Below are 24,017 nucleotides of genomic sequence, written 5' to 3' on the forward strand. Positions count from 1 at the left end.
TTAGGGACCGGTATCCAGCCTGTTTTCCATGCCTCCCACAGCCAACACAGGTGATTCATATCATCAGCTAATCAGCAATCTCTGGAGAAGGCTGATAACGATCTCCACCTGTGTTGGCTGTGGGAGACATGGAAAACAGGCTGGATACCGGTCCCTGAGGATCAGGGTTGAGGACCACTGAACTAAAGTGTTCAACTGTTTCTCATCTTCATTTTAAAGTCCCAACGCTCTGGATCGCAAAGATTTGTTGTGGTGGTAATATGAAAATAGGAATTTTTGCTCAACCCATTCAATTCATAGAATGTGGGGCTCCTGGGAAAGGTTATACTCTACCAACCTTACACATAAAAATATACTGAGGAACTCTTTAAGCCATCCCTAGGTAGTTGTGAGTGAACAATTTGATTATACTAAGGACTTTTTCTTGTCAGTTTTCACATTACAGGATCAAAAGGTACGAGCCACAATCCTTAGTTCGTATACCAACCTAATGTTTCTGAGCCATGGTTGGGTCATATCTTACATGCATATAGCTTTAATTAAAATGTAATTATTCTACTCATTAAAGTCAAATTATCCTTAAACTCTGCTGTAGATTTGTGTTGCACATCACACAGTTAACCAGAACACACGCGTGTAGGCATGCAAGGAAAGTTGTCAGAGTTAAAGAGGCGTGCAAACTGACCATGGTCAAGGTTTGGTGGGGGGGGGGGGGGGTTCGTAGCCTGGCTCAGGGGCACCTCAACAGAAATTAGGAAGCAGCCTAGCATTCACTGCCATTTTTCATTCGTCCCAAGAGGGTTTTGTATCGTGTTCCTCCACTTAAAGGTTAGGTTTGTTTATTTTTGGGATAATAATGAAGTAATGAAGCTTGGTAACATGAGAAAAAGTGTGCAGTCATCAAATACTGTGAAAGCTAAGTACAGTTAGCTCTCTGACGGTGTAGTAGTACACTTGCCTGACCTCGGTGCAGGTAACATGGATTCAGTTCCCACTCAGAGACGCATGTTGAATGGTTGCCTGCCTCTGCATGTGCCCTGAGTTTGATTGGTGACCAATCCAGGGTGTGGACTGCTTGGTAAATCAGCTGATAGGTTGAATCCTTGTTGTTAAGAAACACACAGGGCACCCTCTTTGTGTATTCTGATCAAATAATTGCATAACAGATTATTCTTGCTCCAACTTTCCTGGCAGGTTCTTGTGTTAAATTGATGCTCAGCCCATTTTTTAATTATTATGACTTAAGGTTATAATGATGTGCTAGCATGATTTGAGGGACTTTCCAACTTAGCCCCCTAAAATGTCCAGTGGTTAGAAAATCCTGTTTGAGCGTGACATCACGTTTGTTCCACTGACGTTCCCCCACTTGGCTGTGTTGTATGACCCCATGCGTTAGCTATTAAAATGCTACTGGAAGCCACACTTGCATGGCTTGCATTGGATGTTGCCAATGAGCCCAGATGCTGATGAGGCGGTATTTTCACTTGGGAGGGGGGTGGGTGTTCCCAGTGTGAGCAGGCAGTGAATTGAAAAACATGTTAAGAATCAGTTGACAGTTTTTTGGTCGGGCTAGATGACGCTCAGAAAGGAGAACATGGGACTTAATAAGCGATTGACTCAAGTTTAGACGGGAGGCAAAGCCACGTGGTGAACTTCAGTAGCTGATGTCTGTCATCTTAAGCGGCTGTGAAATAATTTACAGTGGTGTTAGAGAGCCACAATGAAGGATGTCAGCTCATGTAAATCTGTGTGTACTCCAGATGTGACATTAGGCGACAGGGGGACGGATAAATTGGCGGAATGGTTGTAACTTGCAGCATTCATTTTCAGCGAGACAAGACAGTGTTCTCGTAATTTTATGTTACATGGTGTTGACACTTTAAAATGTCATGTCACTTTGTGAAAGGTGCGTTTATTTCTTCCCTCACTCACTACATACCTAAGTATTTGTTGCACCTGGATGTTGCACCTACACAACGTGGCAAAATGAAGAAGAAAAAATACAGTTTCCCCCCCTTTGCTGCTATAACTGATTCCACTCTTTTGGGAGGTCTTTGTACAATATTTTATGTCTGTGGGAGTTGTGTGCTTCATTGCAGAAACCTGAGACTGGCCTCCGACGGGGAAACATTTCAATACTACTGTCCGCTGGTGTCACAAAAGGCATTTAACAAAATCAGTTCCGTGTTCAGTGAAATTGCTATTGGAGTAAGCTGCAATTACTTAGGTTGTTTTTGCAGAGGATAAAGAATGTATGCCCGTGAATTAGTGCTGGGCAATATATCCCCAAAAATATAGATATTGCGATATTGGCCCAATGCAATATGCATATCACAAAGACATGCGATTTCATATGGGATTTTATGCTTTGACCAGTCAGACGCAAACTTAAATGTGCAACCCTATCCAATAGTTGAACATTATCGAGGGTAATACAATTAATTAACAAAGAATACATTAAGCTTGCTTATTTTGCCACATGAAAAAAAGGTTTTTCATTTGATAATAAAATTTTTGTTTCTTTAGGTACATGGTAAATTTCCCAATAATATCCCAATATATTGTGTGCCTATGTACATATGTTGACAATAAACTTCAACCGGGAGTGGCAATGAACAGCTTTAAAGTAGCACTAAGGAACTTTTCAACCTTAATAAAATATTTTCATGACTTCTGATGAAACATCGACTTAAAACTAGTTGAATGTTTTTTTTTTCATGGCCTAAGGGTGTCTGTATCATTTTTACTGGCACTAAGCAACTTTGAGGAGGATGGTAGGAACACTTCCACAAAAAAAACTACAAATGTGCTGACTGCTTTATGGCATTCGTCACTTCCCCCTTTCCCCATTCGTTACAAAGACGGAAGTCATTGAATGTCGATGCACGATTACTGCTTTTCTTGGCAGAAGCTGCAAAACAACTCAAGAGTTTTGTCTGAGGAGCCAAAAAAGGAAAAGGGAAGCTACCCGTATAAAAGGACAGTCAAGGACCAACATTGGTCCGGATTTTAATCGCTGGCGTGAGCTAAAAAAAAAAAAAAGACGACGCAATGCGCTTGTCCTCATGGGAAATGTGGTCTTCTTTCAGACATAATAATACCGCTTGTGTCCATATGGTGCCGCCATAATCAACGTGAACTGAAAGTTCCTTAGTGTTACTTCAAACCTCTTTTTAGATAAATTGTTCACTATATCCCCAACTGCTGCTTGTTGTGACGAGAGTTTTGTTCACTGCCACCGTACAATACTTGTATCTTAAATTTTTGCTTGTGAGTCAAGGCAGCAAATCAGCCGACCGTGACTTTGGGTCAAAAACTTGTACGTTGGGTCACTTGTATCTAAATGCACTATATCCTCTCTGTGTAAATGTATTCTGTATAATGTGTCATGTAAAAATGATCAACGTTGCCAAAGAAAGATAATGTTTTGCTCATAAACAAATCAAATAGTTTTATATTATATCATTCAACAAAAACTGTTCCACACACAAAATGGAAGCACACAATTGTGTAAAATGTCTCAAAAAATCTCCCTCACTGAACTGTCTGAAAATTATGGCTTAATAAAAGAAATTAATGATCTCATACGCACTGTTTCTGATGGATTAGTCTCGTTGTAAATGGCTCTCGATCTTCATCTCGGAGACAATTGAAGATTCAAAATGAAGAGACAAAAAGGCAAAAGAGTCCATAAAGGGAATGAAATATTTTCAGCTACAGATACTTCTCTGGCTTTATAGCTGGCATGAACATTTATTTCCCTTCTTTGTTTTAAGAATATGTGTATTTTTTTTCAGATGTCTGTGATTAGACGTGGGGGGGTTGGATGGAGACACAAAGCAAGACACTGTGACACTGATGATTATTGTTTTGGTTTGTTTTTCACAGAAAAGCAACATGTTCTTAGAAGACAACTGCCCAATAAATTGTTGCATGTGATTCCCTGAAGTCCCGACTTGTAATAGCCTCGTCTCACATTGCATTGATTCAGTGGCTTTTAATGTTAAATTAGATTAATTGCTTGGGTGGCTCCTGTGGACAATAGAATTGTGTTTTCTGAACTTCTTCCTTTCCAGATTGACTATTCAAAACCGTTTTTATATGATAAGTTGTGCTCAATATGTTTTTTCTTTTTCATTCAGGATGACTGGGACTCAAGTGACTCATCCAGACGAAACAGAGCTCACAACTCTGATGACAAAGCGAACAGTCTGGAAGTTCTGCCGCCTGGTAGGAATCACACTCTTTGCATCACAATTATGTCTATTTATTGTTGCTGGAAAAGTACAAAGAGAGGGTTACAGCTAGGAATACACACGTATCACACAATGTATTCCACTAGGCATTCTCCAGTAGGATCTGGATCATTTTGCCTTGGTCATCATTTCATGCAAATCCTTTCCTAACTTTTATGTTAAAAACTTTTGTTGATAAGCCAGTGCCTAAAATTGGCTGGGCTGTTCAAATCACAACTTCACAAGAAGGTTCGTTGTCAAATCTTTAAATAAAATTACACTTGGCTCTGGGAATGAACGGATTGAAAAGTGGTGGACAGTGGGGACCTTGTTTGTCCTGTATGGCGACTCATTAGCTTGGTTTTCTATACAGGGGAAAAAGTTCCTTTCTGGCTGAAGTCTAAATGTTCTCAATGTCTGCCCTTGAGCGTAGTGTTTCCCCCGACCATTATTTTTAGTACATTTGAAGAAGTTAATTCTGTATTTTCCCTCTTTGTGCATCTAGAGTCTTGTGACCGTACATATTAATGAGGCGTGTCTGTGTAATTTCATTGCATCTGAACAGCAATATAAAAGGATACCAGCCAGCATCATCTAGTAACGCACAAGTCGACATTTACAGTGCTCCTTAGGCAGAATTATAACTACTAGACTTGTATGGATCGCATTTCTAATGGCACAGATAACATTTAAGATTAGCAATCATAACAGAAAACTAAAGATTATCACTCATATTGATTCAGAGGCCCAGCATAATCAAATGGCACTGATTCCAAATGTTATCACACACAACCTCATTTTTCAGATAACAACCCCATGGGCAGATTATGAGTACAGATGCTCCCCACCTTACGAACGAGTTACGTTCCGGACGATCGTTCGTAAGGTGAATTTGTTCGTAAGTTGCTTCAGTGCTATATTTTGTATTATAATTTATGTTTAAAGCCTATATAAGTATATTGAAGGTTTATACAAGTATGTTTAAGGCTTGTACAAGTAACCTGCATTGGTTTGCACTGAAAAAAACTTTTAATAAAATGGAGAGAATACGTACAGTACTGTACTACGTATGTTAGAGAGAGAGAGCGAGAGACACACACAGTATGTACATGTACGTAATAAGATAAATAAAATGAAGTTTAACTTACTTTTGGAAGATGTACTCGATGCTTAAGGAGATGATGATGGAGGAGGAGGAAGAGGAGGATTTTATATCATGAGAGATTCTTCGTCGTCGCTGGAATCGGCTTCAAAAGTTATTTCCTCCTTTATGGGGACCGGCGTTTCTTCCTCCTCCTCCTCGACACGTTGCTGAGCCTCCAATGAGCTCTCACAGCGCCAAGCGTCGGTATTAGCGGCGGAAAGAAGCACTACGCGCAATACAAAAGCCTACTTACAGCATTTCTTTCCGAACATTTTTCGACATACTGTACGCGCAGAAATGTTCGTATGTACCTTTGTTCGTAACTCGAATGTTCGTAAGTAGGGGAGCGTCTGTACCTCAGTTTTCTTTTTCATCTTGTCCAGACTCCAGGCAAATGTTGTTATTTATTTATTTATCTTTACTGCAGTCCACCAATGTATACAAGCATCCAGAAAGTGTTCTGCTGCCGTCTTAAAATCCATCTTGTTCGAGCAACGTCCTTTGACGTGGACTGAACTTCGCCAGCTGGCTTTATTTCAAACACAGCGTGGGCCCTCCGGTCACCTCAGGGGGAACCCTAAGTTTGCCCATGTGCCTAAAAGTTTCAGGGTGTTAGATGATGGGCCCATCTCCGAGATAATTTTCTGTCTTTGTCGAGATACTAAAATAATTCATACACTATGAATGGCTAAAACGATTAAAAAAAACAGACTGTACTCACTCACTTTTAAAAAGTTCCATCACATTATTCCCGACAGAGGCTGTAGCACATAAACTTGGCTGGCATGCACTCTTATTTAATTTAGTAGTAAAAGCAGGTTATCTGTAGTTGGGTTTTTTACGAAAGAAACTGCAAGACAGATGCATTCAAGATGTATTTAGAAAGTGTACCTCCAGTGTTCTCACAAACCAAATGATTTCCTCCTCGAGTTCTTATTCAGTGTTACTTGTTTCCTAGCCTCTTTGACCTATTTAACCAACTAGAAATGGAAAAGACAATCCAAGGCGCTCGGCAGTGTGATGGTTGAAATTCCATTGCAATATGTCCGCAAAACCAACTATGCATCTTCACCCATGGGAATCCGAAAGCAGGGCAGATTAAAAAGTCATATCTGAGCAAATTGCTACGCCGTTCTCGGAACCGTCGCCCCTCCCTCCCACACGGTCCGTGTGACCCATGAAAAGCTGAGTGCATGCATCGGATTGATCCATGAGTGGAAATGGATTTCCAATATCACTACACAAATGGGGGGCTTTTTAACTTGACTTTATTCATCACCATGGCAGTTTAGCGGAACACATTAGCACTTATATTCCCCAAATTATTTTGAGGATAAAGAGGGAGTGAACAGAGTAAGGGTGGAATATGAATGTGTTTAAAAAAAAAAAAAGTTATTAAAATTTTAGAGTCTGGAGAGCAATAAGCGTACGTAGGTGGTCTTGGTGATGTGCACCACCCTTTTTAAAAATCAAAAGGGTGGCACTTAATAGATTTTGTGTTCAAATAAGTGAATTTAAATTGAACATTAAGAAAACGAACAGCTTTTAACCAAATGCTGGAGATGGAATCCCCTGCTGCGTTTTAAACAGTCCCAGTCCGCCTTGTATTGATTCCACATGGATTTCTCAATTCACTAGCAATTGCCTTAAGCAAAAGACCAGAAATAGTTTTCATCATTGCGTATTACGTGTGTTCAGTATTTCTCTACCGGGAAGCAATCATCAAAAAAAAAAAAAAGATTTTTCATGTCTCTTTTGTTTTATCACATCAGTTTTTTGTTTTACCACATCAAATTGTTGAACTGATATAGTCACACTTTAATTAACCGCACATAATAGAAATTACAAATGTTGAGCTCAGTCTTAATCATGGAGTGGAAAGACACGTGTGCACAAAGTGCTGCGCTGAGATGGAGTGAATTGAGTGGTTTATTGGAGTTCCAATGGATGCCTTTGGAAGGGTTACACAGGGGGAGTCCTGTCTGCCATGCACCATCAGTATGACAACACCACAGCATCGTGGGATTTCCAGAAAATACTGCAGCCAACACAAACAGACAGTCTGAAGAGGCTAAGAGTGGAAAGAGCTCAGTGAGTAAGAAGGCTAAGGGAGAAAAGTGCAAGACTGTGCCTATTATTCACCAGTGGAAAAAGTCCAAACATGCAAACCACAAGCCAGTTCCATAGGGGATGCACTCGAAAAGATGGCCGCAGGGAGTTTTTCTCTCTCTTTTTTTATTCATATCACATGAATAAGATATCCGGTGGTTGAGGCTGTTGACATCTAATCAAGTGTGTCAGCCTGCCCTGAAAGAGAGACTCTGTAGATATATTATGTACAATACATTACGGTTCCGTCTGCCATAATTTAGTTTGTAATGGTAAAACCTGATGCGGTTTGTGTTTGCACGTGGGCGTGTAAGCGGGGTGGCGACATAAACAATGAACAAAGAGAAGGAATGAAATCCTCAACATGTATTTATTTGGCGCCTTCTACCTTCAAGCTACACAAATTGTTTTTTACAGTTTCACCCATTCACGTATGTGGCAGTGGACTGATGGGACACACACAGCAAAGACACTAAAGCAACTGCAAGTACATTATCTTGCTGAAGGGCATCTAAACCGAGCTGTTGGATAAACTAAACTGAACCTTGAACACGGAACCTTCCAATTGAGAGATAACCATTCACACCGTTTGACTCGCAATGAAAACAAGGCTTCCTTCTGTCCCCAGATGGAAACAAATTCTGCTGTATTCTTCTGTCACCTTTCACCTTTTGTACATAGCCTTCAACAGGAAGGGCAATTTGTTGTATTTGGTGCCTCATTTTCACTATAAGGTATGCTGCTAATTGTTGCTAACCTGCCACATTTGGTAACACTTCTCCACTTTTGTTAACAGTTGAACCTTGGCAGAGGACTGCGATATTAGTCTGCGCTCGAGACGAGATCATCATTATTTCAGTATACAATATTACTTGTTGTGTCAGACCCAAACAGTATTTAGAGCTTGGCGGGGAGAAAAAGAGAGACTTAAGACATTCATCCAGATGGATTTAAAAATAGAACAGACTAAATTATTTGGTAAACAAAACAAATTGAAACATTAATTAATGACTGCCATGGAGACCCACTATCAGCAAGGACATCACGCTGCCGTGTCTCAAAGGTGTCATTTTCTACTCACAGACCGATCACTGTGCGCCCCGTCTAGTTAACATGCGAGGCGCGTTCACATACTGTCAAGTTAGACACATGCACACGTTTCGGTTGTCGCCTTTCATCCTCGTCAGCCTTCCCTTCTTTTTGTCTGCGCCTGTCACTGCACGCACTCACCTCCATTGACAGATAGTATAATCTCACACTGCCATACGCTTCACACAAGTCATTACCATTGCAGCAGCGTTCAGCTAATTAGCCGCGGTCTTATTAGGGTCTGTCTCAGTGGTTGTGATTAACTGGGAAATGAAACCTTTTTCTGTGTTTAGCGATCTCGGTAACCAGGGCAACGTGCTTTTGATTGTTTGCAAATTTCTCAACTCGCACATTATCAGCCTGTGGTTTTTTTTCCCCCCTGTTTATAAGTAGAGAAAAAAATTCATGGATGCTTAGCAGCTTTCTTCCCAGACAGCTGTGAAGTGCGTCAACCCCTGCCGCTTGCATTTTATATTCCAACTAATGTATAATCCCCAGTCTAACCAAGACATTTTGTTTAGGTGCAAAATCTTTGGAAGCTTTAATGATTCGGAAATGTTAAATTTATTGGACATGTGTTACACTGCGAAGTGGGGTTGAGAATTAATCTGACTTTAAAAGTCAGACATACTGGTACCGTTTTTTTTCTTTACAGCTAACCTTACAATATGCAGAAGAACTCCTGTTTCCATGTTTATTGGGAAGAATAATGTTGTCCCAAGTTGTTTTTCTTCAGGTCACCCACTAGTTGAGACTGAATCAACAATGCATCTGCTGAATTGTGTGCTTCATTTACTCTCCATTACGACAAGACAATTAATGCTACACTATTGCCAGAGTTCTCAACAATCAATCAGCCAGTTATTATGCCCCAAGCCTACTGCATATCTGCACAAATTACGGTAGCTGCAAACCAACCTTGTCAATGGTTCTCCTAAAATGGCATAAAAGCACACTCGTTGTTTTGTGCTTATTGTTTTGCGTTTGCCTGTGTCCAGGTAAGGTCCGCTGGCAGGACTTCGACCAGGATCTGTATGTTGGAGCCACCGTGGTCCGACCAGGTCAGGACCCGTATGCCAGAAACAAGTTCAACCAGGTGGAGAGCGATAAACTCCGTATGGACAGAGCTGTGCCAGATACCAGACATGACCAGTATGTATTGCCATTTTTGTCACTGTTGCACACGCACAGGCTTAAGCTTTTGTTTAAGCACCGCGTTTCACCTTTGAACCCTTTTTAATGTGTAACTTGCATTGTGCAAAGTCTTTGTGCATGTCTGTTTGACAAATTTGTTTTACAACGATAAGATCTGATGGAAACGGCCTTCTATTGTAATGGCCCACCAAATGACATGTACAGGGACCACACCTTCCACTTATAATGGCGAATGAAAGAATGTCAGTGTAATAGGGGACAATCGCATACTGACCATACTTATAAAGCACCATTTGACAGCACAGTTTTTTTTTATCCATCAATTTTCTACTGTTTATCCGGTCGAGGGTCTTATCTTATCCTATCCAAACTGACTTTGGGCTAGAGACAGGTTGCACCTGTGACTGGTTGGTAGTCAATCACAGGGCACATGTACAATAAAGAAAATATATCAACAGACCCCTGCTGAAATGCCACATTTTAGTGATTTAAAAATATATATATTTTTTTTTTTAAGAGACCAAGATAAATGACTTCAAAATTTCTTTTGACAATTGATTTTTTCCCCTTTTTAATTATGTAAGCGAAATGAAAATAGTCAACTGAAATGATTTGGTTGCACAAATATTCTCACCCTCATAACTGGATTGTAGCATTGTTCAGTATTAACCAGTTCAAGTCCATGTTACTCCCATTTAAAATAAGTTTGACTGTGACTGAGACTGATTTATTCTGAACACAGCCAAATAACAGTTTTGCTGGGTTGGACTTTTGTTCAACCACATTTTATGTTGATTTTTACTTCCCTTCTCAAAGATGAAAAAAAAAATACATTAATGGAAGGAAAGATTTGAAATGATTTGTCTTTACAAAATCCTGAACAGGGTGTGTACACTTTAACTCCACTGTAGACAAGCAAATATTCCTGTCCTGACCATGTGGAGTAATCGGATAGCTTTTTTATTTTTTATTTTTTGGGGGGGCGTATGAGGAGAACATGCACACAGAAAGGTCGACGTTCTCATCTAACCCTTTAAAAACATTGGCAACCACATACACCATCATGTATATTTACAGTATAATATAGAGTCAGTAAAGAATTGACCACTAATTATCATTATTCTGCCTTGGTTGAGGTCTTCTTCTAAGAGCAATATTAATCTCAAATTAAATGCACCCATCTTTTTTTTTTTCCTGGCTTTGCTTCAATTTGCTCTACAGACAGATGTTAGTTGTGCTCTTTAACTTTAAATACATCATTTTTTTTTCACAGTCCTGCTGTTGTCTCACTGGAGGCAAAACCCATTTGCTTTGATCACTCTCCTTAAAGTCATTCCATTACAGCAGGAGGATTAGCATCTGTTTTATTGCTTCTCTGCTTCACCATCCCATTGTACTTCATTTGATAACATTTTCCCGGTGATGCTTTTATAGCTCATTAAACAAACACTATGTGTTCTCCATGTTTGCTGCAAACACTCGCCTCTGTCAATTCATCAGAATGGTTTTATTTTTGCCCTCCAGTCCAGCCGCACAGAGTGACACTGGTCAAGCCTCGCTGATGGACTGACCTAACGTGGCTAGCTAAATCCATTAGTCTATTAAAAGCGCACCGATGTGTCTCATATTGATTTTGCAGTGATTTGTCAGTTTTCCTAGCGTGCATGCAGCCAGTGAGAAAACGGATGCGAGGGTCTCTTCAGGCCAGGGACTCGTTGCTATTTTCAAGACCGAATCCTAAGAAGTTAAAGGTTTCTTATTAATGACTCACACCTAAATAGTCTTTTCTGCCACTGTGCTGATTGCGGGGGATGCTAATTTTAAATGGATTAAGCGACATATTGACTTGTTTGAAGCTAATGATGCTGTGACAGAGATAGAACAGGCGCACTCAAATCCATTTACTGCACACGCACATCAAAAGTTGTATGGTGTGTATGGCAGATTTTTAATTGGATGTTTGTTGTGGTCGGGTCAGACGCGATGAGAGGTGGTTGCTAATGAGTTCACGGCACTCTACGTCTGTCTTGCCGCTCTTCCTCAGTGTCTCATGTTCTCGATTGTAATTCAAATGTGTCTCTGGTGAAATTCAATGCCGATTCCCATCTCCCACAGAGCATAACGGGTGCACCTTAGTGTTAATGCAAACAGAACCTTGTTCAATGTGTCCACCCGAGCATTTCTATCTCACATTATTTGTACACAAATGTACAAGGGAATGCTTGCGCCCGTTTGTTTGTTGCCTCATAGTGCGCATGTGTGTGTGTGTAGTTGCAGACATAAGCAATGGAAGTCGGACCTGCCAGCTTCGAGTGTGGTCATCACCTTCCACAATGAAGCCCGCTCTGCTCTGCTGCGCACTGTTGTCAGGTACGTGAATGCTATTTGTTAGCGTTCCACGTATCCAAATGTAAATATTGGGATCCAGATGTTTTATTGAGTCCTTCTCCCGTTCTCTTTTTTTTATTTTCGCTTCAGTGTCTTGAAGAAAAGTCCAGCTCACTTGGTCAAAGAGATCATCTTGGTTGATGACTACAGTGATAATTGTAAGTATTGCTTCAAAGCACAATGCACACAAGGGATGGGCCTAATATTATTCATTGATTGATTCTGGGTGTGCCTAGAATTCATTACAATGATTACTAGAGGGGGGGGGTGTCTATTGCTGACTTCAACTGTCAAAAAAAAAAAAGCAAGTGCAATTAGGAAGCATGCATGAGATTGTAAAAGCTCTTTTTGTCATGTTGTCATTCATGGAGACAGAAATTCAACACCAAGCCGCCAAACTGCATTCTTTTTTTTTTCTATTATTGTAGCACAGCCGTGCATGCGTGTGGACTGTGTGCAGCTTAGCAGAAGTTAATACTGGTGGCTAACACTAATCTGCGCTAACACGCTACTTTTTCCCTTTGACACATGGTTGGACTGGCAGCCGAATGGCTTAATCTGGTGAAACACAGCCTTTAAAAAAAAAAAAAGTTTTTAAAAAATGTACCTCTGCCAAACAAGGGACAGAGACATCAAATGTGGTGTTTGAAGAGTTAGGCCTAGCTTTAGTAACCATATCAATGAAAAAGTTCAGAAATCTACTGCACATTTCAAGGGAAGACCCAATGGGGAGATAAACTTATATTTAAAAGATTTAACGATTGATAAATATATTTATATTTATTCTCCCCGTGACCGCTCAAGGACATTTTGCCAAATGGCCATGCCGACACAGCAACACAAGCAGTCTGATTCCGGTGTGTAAAAGAACTTTTTTGTGCATTTGTCGCAGCGGAGGATGGAGCGCTGCTGGGCAAGATTGAGAAAGTCCGCGTGCTGAGGAACGACCGCAGAGAAGGTAATTAGAGGAAGAGATGAATGTTTTCATTTTTTAATCTCAAATCAAACCTCTGGGTGCTCTTCTTCCTTTGATATCGAGCGGCAGCCTATGGCTCAGGATGGGAGATGTTTTGTTTTGGGGAAGTATTGTGCATGTGGTTCTTTGTAACCCAAAGTTTCTTTCAGGACTGATGCGCTCGAGGGTTCGCGGTGCAGATGCTGCCACGGCGCCCGTCCTCACCTTCCTGGACTCCCACTGTGAATGTAATGACCACTGGCTTGAGCCGCTCCTGGAGAGGGTAGCTGAGGTACATGCGTGCACGCTCACACTGAAACCAAGGAAAACTACTGGTTAGTTAGTCACTGAAGCACCAGTGTGTCTTTGTCTAAGTACCCTTGAGCAAAGGTACTGAGCCTGCAATTGCACCCGATGCGGCACTATAAATGTGTATGAATGAGATGATTACTGTCCTTCCTTACGGCAGTGCACGCCACCTTTTATTGTGACAATTATTTAAATGAATGTTGCAGTTATATATAAATGGAGCTCAATGTGTATGTATGTATGGATTGATAGATACTTTATTCTTCCTGTGAGAGAAATTAAACCCAAAACAGAGGCTCAATGAAAATGCGTTTATAAAGATAATAATGCTCAGTTATGACTCACTATCAAAAAAGGGATTAATTTCACAGAATATATGCCGCTAGGAAAAGCTGAAAAACATAATAGTATTTCAATCACGTTTGCAGCAGAACTTGATATCTAATTTTGGATGTAGTCATGACAATCTGTTTCCCTCATGAATTCATTGTTTAACCAAAAGCCTGTTGGCAATTTCTTTTGAGATGACCTTGTAATGATTGGTTTGCTGAACATTTCTGGAACGTGGAACATATTCAGTGTCATTAACAACAAAGGATGATTGGTGGGGAACTTAAGCGGTTATCTAGAGCCATGCATTTAACTCTTTGACTGCCAGACGTTTTCAGAAAAGGGATGCTGTCAGTGCCAGCCGATTTAAGCATTTTGACTGATCTTTCAAGGTCCACAGAAAATTTTGTGTTTGGACTATGGAAACACACATACTACCAAATGAAAGATTGAACTCTCATCTCTCATCAGAAAAAAAAGTTTGTTTCTACCTTATTCCGTTTTTCAGTAATCAACAATAGAAAATGGTTAGTTTCACCCAAATGCTGTTTTGAAACAAAAAACGGAGAAATCAAGCTTTTTGTGAAACGATATTATTTAATTTCATTCGTGAATTTGAGACCTTTTTTTTTTCCATGAATGATGCCACAAACACCTAAACAGTGCTTTACTTCTGTAAAACACTACCACCAACAATGAAAAAGTTTTTTTTGATAGCAAAATACGTTTATTTACATTCAACAGTGTAACAATTTGACAAAACAATTTGGCAAATTATTTACAAATGTGTGCAACCGTGGTACTATTTACAATTGTGTGGATGTTTCAAATACAGTTTTTCTTTTTGTAACACTCCCCTGCGTGCAAGGGGACGCAGCAGGATTTGCACAACAGATTAGTTTCACTGCGATGGCTCCTTCGCGTGCAGACGATACACTTTCTTGCCGGACTTTTTTTTCGGGGAATAGAAAGTATATACCGCAGTGTGTGTTTGGCCATGTTGCCATCAAGTCTACTCTCAGGATCATGATACGGTGGCGTTACGTCTGGCTTCCTCATTGTCCTTCAGTTCCTATACCGGGTGGTTGATCCATCTTATCCGCTCCATTCATGGTGGCATCGTAGTCCATAACCAGTGTCTTCTCCGTGATCAGACTGTACCCACTCCTCCGATGAATATGCATTGGACTCGGAGCACTCTTCGTCGTCCAATTGAACGTCCGCCTGAGCAGAAGTGCTCGGTTGTGCGCCGCGTTTTCCGGCGTTGGCATCGCTCGCCGGTAAGGCTTTATGACGTGATCATAGCCACCGCGTCAACGCTTCCAACTTCTGCGTCAACCTCGGAGTCACCATCATCATCATCGTCGCCGTCATCAATGTGCTCTTTAGCATTGGTCGATGCTTTTCGTCTTTGAAAAAAATGCTCAAGCGTGAGCTGCTTGCAACCGGTCGCCATTATGGCTTCCTCAGCCATTGTCCCCTCAACACTGTAGCTCCACCTCACGTCTTCTACTGACACCTACCCAATCTTGTCCAAAGAGAGTCATCGGTGCCATCTAGGGGCCAAAAATAGGCATTATACTAACTAGATCTGCTTGATACTTTAAGCACACCTGGCCAAGGCTTTCCTCCACCCACCCCCCCCCCCCCCCAAAAAAAAAAAAACTTGGTGAACGTCTTTTAACGTCTTTGGCGCTCCTCCGTAGGATTTTATTAAACGTTACTTAACGTTTTTGGCAGTCAAAGAGTTTTTAATAAAAAATAAATAAAAACTTTTCAAAACGTACTTATTAAAGGGACATTCCCTAGTGATCCCTAGTGCCATCTAGTGGTGAACTAATAATTCATTCATTTTAAAAACCGACTGTTTATGCCAGTAGTATGCAAACAAATATGTTGTATCGCATAGACTTATTCTTTGAACCCATTAAGGCCGGGGGCACCTAACCGTGCTTCTCCTTTTAAACCCCGGAGAGCGGCTATGTCATTTTGGTTTTTTTTACCAATTCTTGGTTTCTTAGCCGAGTAAATGAATCAGACGTGGGCCTCGCAGCATGTCCTGGAATTTTATTCGAGCGTTTACGGTTGATGGCAGATTATGAAATAAATGACGCGATTGATGACGGTGCGGGAGGAATTCGAATCAGTGTAACGAGTCGACAGTGACATACTGTTAAGAAATATGTTTGTAGACAATGAGGATGTTGACATTTTTGACGACTTTGTAACGGAATAGACGACGAATAATTCCCACTCGATCCCCCGAGGTTATTACAACTGCGCTCCAGTGTTGAAGGTAAATAAATATGGAGTTAAATACCCGCAGATGCGACATTTGTTTGTTGATTTATTTATTTATTTTAATATATTGAAGGTTTATAATGATAAACTTAGGTTTGTGTAAACGCCACAGGTGTAATCTATGAAATGTTTTGGGAATTATGTTTTTATCTGCTTCAGGAGCTGAGATATCAATTATTTTTTAATATTGTTGAATTGAATTGAATTAAATTGAAACATGTTTTGCCAATCGTTTTAGGCCTTAATGGGTTAAAATATAATTGTAGGTATCACTAATTATATTACATGGCTGTACTCTCACCTTACTAGAGCTGCCATGTTTCGTCGCAATCTTCCTGCTACAGATGCCCAAAGGACAACTTAATGAATGTAGTTAGCCCAGGTGGTATTGCATCGAGTGTCGAACCCAATGGGTCGACCGCAGCTTACCTTCCACAGCTGAGGCCTGCAGGTGGTTGTCAATAACTCCCGTGTTTCGGGCCCGTCGCTTGTCAATTTCTGCTTTGCTCTCGCACGTTTTTACTAGCCTCCTCCCGCTAGCCGCTCTTGTTAGCCACTCCAGCCTATGGCTCCGGCTAACTCCCGCTAGCCGCTCTTGTTAGCTTCTCCGGCAAATTCCGGCTCGCTCGGTCTTTCGGCGTCGCTCGCCGGGCTTCACATAGGCTGCCAAGTCGCCGTCGCTCGCCGAGATGCTCGTTTGCTCACGCAAAATAAGAATTGGTGGTAGGCTTGCGAAATGTGGTCTCTCTGAGCCACCGTAGTGTGCGTGCTTTTAATGCTATTCTTTGACCACTAGATGGCGCTAGGGATCACTGAATGTCCCTTTAATATTTAATTATTCTCCTTCTGGCAACCACATATTAGAAACTACTCTCAGCATGATGTGACATTTTTACAGCTCATAATCCAAACTACAACCAAAATACTAAATAAATGTTCACAGGTACTAACGAGGCTAAAAAAAGCAAAGCGTGGAAAGTTTCTAATGTCGAATTGCACAAATACATTCAATGAATGGAGCTATTGCAAACAACATCTGAAATATAGTATCCATGCAGTCTTCTTTTTGTAATGTAGCTAAAGCAGCTAGGGAAATTCATTATTTCCTTGATAATGGCGCTGTGTTTTTTATCGTTTGATAAATGATATATGGTTGGTATGAGGCTGAGTCAGTTCTGTCACATGAATACAATAATTCTCAGTTTTGATTAACACTATCATAGAGGTACTGTATCTGCTCAAAGTGTATTATAATACAGCTCTCTTATTGTGTATTGATTATATGTAGAAGTATTGTACTTCAGAAGTATTAAATTAGTTTGCCCTCAATTGACTAAAATTATGGCTTTTCTTTTATATTCTTGAAAGACTTTTGACATTCGCAAGTGATGTTCAAGTGATGATACACTTTTGATGTTAGTTGAATGGGTGCAAAATCCTATCATTTGGCCTACTTTGAAACAGCTGTCTCCACTTTTAAGAAAAATACACTATTCCTGCCACTAAACGCCCTCAAAATGTCACTAACGCACTGGAGTAATTTCAGGGTGGAAGTGTTTTTTGTTTCCTCGCTGCCTCTCGGTATTTTTAAAAATATGCAGCATCACAGCACTGCCAATTACTTCATCACAGAGTGTGCTTATTTATATCGGCAGAAAGGTTGTTTTTCTTTGCTTCACTCAACGAGGTCAGAGGTCCTGCTTGCACCCACGGAGCTGGCTGGCTGGCAGTCAGTGGCATGTTGAGCATGCACGTGTCGTCCATAATATTATGCACTTTTGTATTCTGTACAGGAGGAAACGGCTTCAGAAATGTTTTGAGATCAAAATTCAAAATAGATCAAAAGTGTGCTATATTGTAATAATTGGTTTATAGTGTCGTGCAAGTTATTTTATGTAGAAAATGTTTTTCAAATCAGCTTTATAGACAAAAAAAGTTAGCATTACTAAAATATAATTGAACTGAACTTCATTGCAAATTAATTGGCTGTTTGAAGGGAGACCATTAAGAATAGATATTACAAAAATGTTCTTTGTTGAACTAAATAGCAAATTCACAAATTTATCAATGATGTGAAATATTTATCTGTATTAGATAGACCTTGTTTTGTCTTCTAAGTTGGAAAGGGATTATTTGTTTGTCTCCATTCTTTAGTCTAGTAGTTTGACTGAATTTTCTTAACCGTTTGATTAATTGTTGTGATTTGTTTTACACTCATTCAAGATTAGAAGGCAATTTCCCGTACAGATATCAAATGTTTTAACAACAGAAAATGAAACACTTTGTAGCAATCAGTGTAGCTCATTCTGCTAGTTAATGGTACAAATGTGTTGCAATTGAAAGAGTTGTGCCTCTGTTTTATGCAACAAAGCAGCGCACTCCATTTTTCTTAATCGATTCAAGACACGATTAATCGCAACTGACCCGCTACACAAAAAAACAGTATTGTTTTCACTGCCCACTTGGGTAACCATTTCCTTTAGCTGGAATGTGTGTTTATCTGGGGGGTGTGTTAGTGAGGAAAATATATCTTGAATTCATCCTTTTTACCTAGCAACCATAAAAAGTATGTACTATTAATGATTGTTGACATCCACTGTTGTCTCCGATGTATGAGACAACCATCTGGACAGAAAGTTGCAATTATGTTTCCTCTTCTCACTTTTTCCAGGATAAAACCAGAGTGGTTTCTCCCATCATTGATGTCATCAACATGGACAACTTCCAGTATGTGGGAGCCTCGGCTGATCTCAAAGGAGGTACAGTGCACCATTTAGAGAAGGTCGAGTGAGCATGACCTCAACGCGGCAGCGTTCAATACGTCCGATGTCGAGTGTACTTAATGAATGCATTATATATGTGTAGGTTTTGACTGGAATTTGGTGTTTAAATGGGATTACATGACTTTGGACCAGAGACGAGCAAGACAAGGCAACCCTATCGCCCCTATAAAGTAAGACACACACAATATAAAGCTTCTCATACCTATTGTATAAAATTCTGACTGAGATCATTTGCTGTCTTGACCCATACAGGACTCCGATGATAGCAGGAGGTCTATTTGTCATGGATAAGGACTACTTTGAGCTTTTGGGGAAATATGACATGATGATGGATGTTTGGGGAGGAGAAAATCTGGGTGAGTGCAGCTAATGTAAATGTCAGGAGTATATAGTATAAGTGCGGCATCAAATCAATAGACTAATGAAGCTCGTTAAAACCTTTTGTTTGGTTTGAAGTATGCAAAAGTATTGGGACATGTGGCCATTAACCCTGGAGAACCCAAGAACCCTTTTCTTCTTTGGAAAATTATGAATTATACATTAAATGACTGCTATAAGTTCACTGAACACCAAAATATATGTTTTTTTTTTTCAATTTTAACCCTTTATTCCCTAATTTAGGATTAGGGCGAAATTTGACCCTTTTGGCATTTAGGGGTATCATTTCGAAAAATCTGAATAACAAAAACTGTCAGTAAACTAGTTAAAATTTAAGAAAATAATCAATCAAATATCCAGCTACATTGAACAATATATATTTTTTTTTTATTTGTTGCATTTTAGAACTGGATTTTGAATGTACAAACACAATTTGGACAATGGAAACAAGAACACAGGGACAAAATCACAGCTGGAAAAAAAAAAAAGGTCTTTGTTATTTGAGTAGCAGAATTTATAGGGGCCAAATTTGACCCCGTGGGTTCTCCAGGGTTAAGTGAAAATATCGTCTTGCGATTCATCCCCCTTTGCATCTTTTAAAGCTTCCATTCTTCTGGGAGCACTTGATATTGTTTGGAATGCAGCCTAGTTCACATTCTATGTTGCGGTTCATCCCTAAACATATTGCCATCAAGTCTTTCTCCCTCTTAATTGTGTTCAAATTAAGTTGGGAATTTGTCTCGAGCTCGCAGCTGTCAGACCGTCGCATTCTCCTGTGATGGGATTTTTAATTGAAGTGAGATTGCCAATGCACACATTTATTTGATCACGTATTCCGATGACTAGGATGCCGGCGAGGGAGCCTGACACTGCCGCAACGCCGAAGACATTTTACGAGGCGCTGATAGCTCATGTACTAATCCAGTGTTTGTTTATGGGCCCGCCTGTGTTGCGTTTCAGAGATTTCATTCCGTGTGTGGCAGTGCGGCGGAAGTCTGGAAATCATCCCGTGCAGCCGGGTTGGACACGTTTTCAGGAAGCAACACCCCTATACCTTCCCCGGTGGCAGCGGCACCGTTTTTGCAAGGTGACACATGACAAATGATCTTCATGAGTACTTTTTAGGCAGTCAACATTATAATGTTGGGAAGTGACTATTAGCTGTTAATTAGCTGCTGAAGACCAACATCCAATTACGCTCTTAATTTTGAACAGTAACATATTCACACACCTCCATTATATAGCTATTAAGATTTTCTCATCTCATTAGATGAGTGTAATGAAATGTGCAGCCAGGGTCACTGTGTTGCATATTTGAAGCTGTGCAAAATGAGAATTTAATGCTGCGTTCAGTGGGTCAGAAACTGGTACCTTTGCTGGGGAAACTGATACTTACAGTCTGTACTGTGAACTTTGACGCTAGCATGGCCTCCTTTCGGAGGAAATAAATGTTCAACCTGTCAATATTCTTACCTGTTATACAAATATACTTAATTTAACACTGCATTAGTAAAATATTAACAATAAGGCTGGATTTAAAAAATCTAATAATTAATACCAAATTGATTTTCCTTTTCGAGCCTGATATCAATTCATGAATCGGATATTTTAATATCTCTTTTTCATATAAAGTCATAAGAAAATGTTCTTTGTATCTTATTGTTTTCTTGAAATTTACTGTGCACGTGAACTTAAAAGTACTTTCTTACATTTATGAAAAACTTGACAGAATGTTTTAAAATTTTATTTAATGAGAATCATAACAATATTTCCATCTCACCCTCTCTGAAAAGATTATAACACTTGTTACTTTCATTATTAAACTAAATAATTTCAGCTGTTACTGCCCCTGCAAAATTGTATTTGGAATTTAATGTTTGTGGAGTTTTTATCATGTCATTGATATTTAAGAAAAATTGATGCTTCATAATCAATCAATATCAGATTGAATTGAACTGAATCGAATTGCAAAAAAATCTAAATCAAATTGATCCGAACTCTTGTGAATCAAAATTGAATCGATTGACAGAATTAGAATTGAAACCCAGCCCTAAAAAAAAACAATCAATTGTCAGGTTTCCATCCAATTGTTTTGAATTTATTAAGCGAATTTACTGAAAATGCGCAAAACGGACATGCGACTGCCCGTTTCCATCTGTTTTTCTTTTGCGAATATTGAGAGGGGACTCCGCCGCTGAAGGTGGCGGTATACACCATAGATGTGATCCACCAGTAATTTAAAAGAAGAAGACAACCAGGAAGCGACTGCGCTGTGCGATCACATAAGAGTTTTCTTTTGTAATTCTTGATAAATCGTAGCGTTTTTGTTTGCTGTTTTCCATCTAAAATAGCATTAGCTCTTTGACTGCCAAAAACCTTAAATAACGTTTAGTAAAATCCTATGGAGGAGTGCCAAAGACGTTAAAAGACGTTTGTTTCAAAACAGAGGTGAAACTAACCATTTTCTATTGTTGATTACTGAAAAACGGAATAAGGTAGAAACAAACTTTTTTTTCTGATGAAAGATGAGAGTCCAATCTTTCATTTGGTAGTATGTGTGTTTCCATAGTCCAAACACAACATTTTCTGTGGACCTTGAAAGATCAGTCAAAATTGCTTAAATCGGCTGGCACCCACGGCATCCCTTTTCTGAAAACGTCTGGCAGTCAAAGAGTTAATATTTGCTTCTTTAATTAATTCCAAAAAAGAATTTTGTTTCGCCCCCCCCAAACATACCTTACTTTATCGTCCGCCACTGCTTTGTGATTACAAACGTACGTGTGACGTAATATCTGGTCAAAACATGCAACATGATCCGGTCTTGCAAGCGGTTATTCGCAAAACCTGTTTCCATAGCCAAAATTCTCATTTTCCTTTTTTCGATACGCTTCAAAATCCACCAGCGTAAAGACTTTTTCGATTTTTTTGCGTTTCTATTCAGTTTTATTTTCGCATTTCTTGAAAATTTGAATAAAAATGGGTGGATGAAAACCCAACTAATAATACACATGTATCGTTGAAGACAAGTATGGTCAAATAAATCTTACAGCTTTTATTGTAAATCTCATTGCGTTCCATTTACACTATTTTCCCAGCAGCCACGGTTGCTGAAAATGTAGGATGCAAGGGGACTTTAGTAGTTTTTTTCTCTGTATTTAAGTCTTCTAAGTCACCGTCTCCCATTATGGTAAGGGACTGCTGAGCCTCCAAGGCACACTAAGGGCCAGCATTTTAAAACGGACGGCAGTGCTGCGGCCGCTCACGTACTGATGAGGGTCAGTCACAGTTGTCACGTTCTGTCAAGGCTCCTCTACGGATGAAACATGGACGCCGGGCATCTTTGGAGCGTGTTTGTTACCGTGACAGCATCAAATAAAGATTCCGTGGTTCTTTCTGGCTAGCTCCTAAATCTGTGTCGTATACACTGCACTTTATTTTACTACGGCGGACAATTTAAAGATCTCGCCGGGGCATTCGCGTTGGCTCATCAACTATCCTGTTATGTCAATGGTGGCCTGGGCATTTACTTTCCTTCATACTCTTTATTGAGGCTGCTGATTATTTTGTTGTGTAAAATGCAAAACTCAGGTTAATCTTGTGATGTTTGCCTGCTATGAATTACATCAAGGTCTCATGAAAATTTAACTGAGACATCATCCATGACGGGAAACATTTGCATAAAAAATAAAAAAAAGTTTCACAAAGCTGAAAAAAAAGCAAATAATTAATCATTAATAATAATAATAATTAATCCTTTGTTATGTTGCTGTCTTGTATGATCATACATGAAGTCGGCAATTTTTTTTCTTGTGCTGTCCTTGATGTTTCCAGCTGATAAATCCTGCAGTAGCACATGCCCCCCCCAAAAAAAGAAGAAAAAAAAAAGCAACCATTGGGGATGGTGATGAAAAATGGCAAAGCGTATGGTGCATCTCATTTGTCCTAATATGCACAGCAGCTGCTTATCACTGATGAAAAGGCCAGACACTCTCTTCATGTCTGCTGGTAGCCCCCCTAGGGAGCAACGAGACGGCACCAGCTGATGACATTTTGCTTGTTCTTCTGGTCACTCTTACGTAGTGAGTTTGTGCCGTCATCTTTAAAAAAAAAAAAAAAAAATGGGGGCGATCATAGGAAAGAGAAGCTGTTTGCATCGTCTCCTCGGCTAGGAGTGCAAGTGGGTTAGGAAAAACATGTTCAGACATCATCTTTAGAAAGAAACATCCATGCGGGGAAGTTATCCTCAAATGAACTCTTTCTTTATAAATATTAAATTACGTCCGATGTCGTCCCGCCAAAGGCAGCGAATTCTAAGTGGCTTGCATTCGCTATGGGCATCTTAGAAAAATGTCAGATGATAGCTTGGGATCATTGTTAAAAGATTTTTATTGGTACACTATCCTTCCTGACACCAAATTCTGAACACCCTCACAATGTACCAATCACAAAATCTAGTCTAATAAAATTTACAATGTATTTGTTACTGTGGTTGTTTCCGCCACTGTACTTGTATGCGAATCACATTTGCCCTCAATAATCTGTACCAGCAATTTGTATTATTATTTTTATTTATGTTTTGGTTTGGTTTATTGAACATATAAACACATTACAAAATAGCCTCTAATAAAAAATTAATGGCAACACTAGGGCATATCCAATTATGCAGGTTTATTTATTTTCCTTTCTGTAAGCAATTACTAGTATACAAATTTGGACTATTGCCTATAAAGCTAAAGCTACCATATGTATCATCCACAATATAGCTCAGCTGCCATTAATGTGAATCCAGCTGACTCGGCGTTTAACAGCTGTATGTGACATCATTAGAAAAGAATGTAAAT

The 24,017-nt window shown here is 39.7% G+C and overlaps 1 protein-coding gene across 2 annotated transcripts in view; it reads left to right on the top strand.

Annotated features, from left to right (window-relative positions):
• Window positions 1-24,017, top strand: part of galnt2 (UDP-N-acetyl-alpha-D-galactosamine:polypeptide N-acetylgalactosaminyltransferase 2) — a 56,094-nt gene that overhangs the window by 24,415 nt on the left and 7,662 nt on the right. For both annotated transcript variants that reach the window (XM_077564138.1, XM_077564139.1), the window contains exons 2-11: window positions 4,143-4,230; window positions 9,576-9,729; window positions 12,004-12,102; window positions 12,211-12,278; window positions 13,013-13,078; window positions 13,246-13,367; window positions 18,687-18,774; window positions 18,881-18,968; window positions 19,051-19,154; window positions 20,137-20,263. In XM_077564138.1, coding sequence (XP_077420264.1) covers window positions 4,143-4,230; window positions 9,576-9,729; window positions 12,004-12,102; window positions 12,211-12,278; window positions 13,013-13,078; window positions 13,246-13,367; window positions 18,687-18,774; window positions 18,881-18,968; window positions 19,051-19,154; window positions 20,137-20,263 — 1,004 coding nt within the window. The remainder of the gene's footprint in view (window positions 1-4,142; window positions 4,231-9,575; window positions 9,730-12,003; window positions 12,103-12,210; window positions 12,279-13,012; window positions 13,079-13,245; window positions 13,368-18,686; window positions 18,775-18,880; window positions 18,969-19,050; window positions 19,155-20,136; window positions 20,264-24,017) is intronic.

This window comes from Vanacampus margaritifer, chromosome 4 (genome assembly GCF_051991255.1).
Source record: "Vanacampus margaritifer isolate UIUO_Vmar chromosome 4, RoL_Vmar_1.0, whole genome shotgun sequence".
In the NCBI taxonomy this organism is placed as follows: Eukaryota; Metazoa; Chordata; class Actinopteri; order Syngnathiformes; family Syngnathidae; genus Vanacampus; species Vanacampus margaritifer.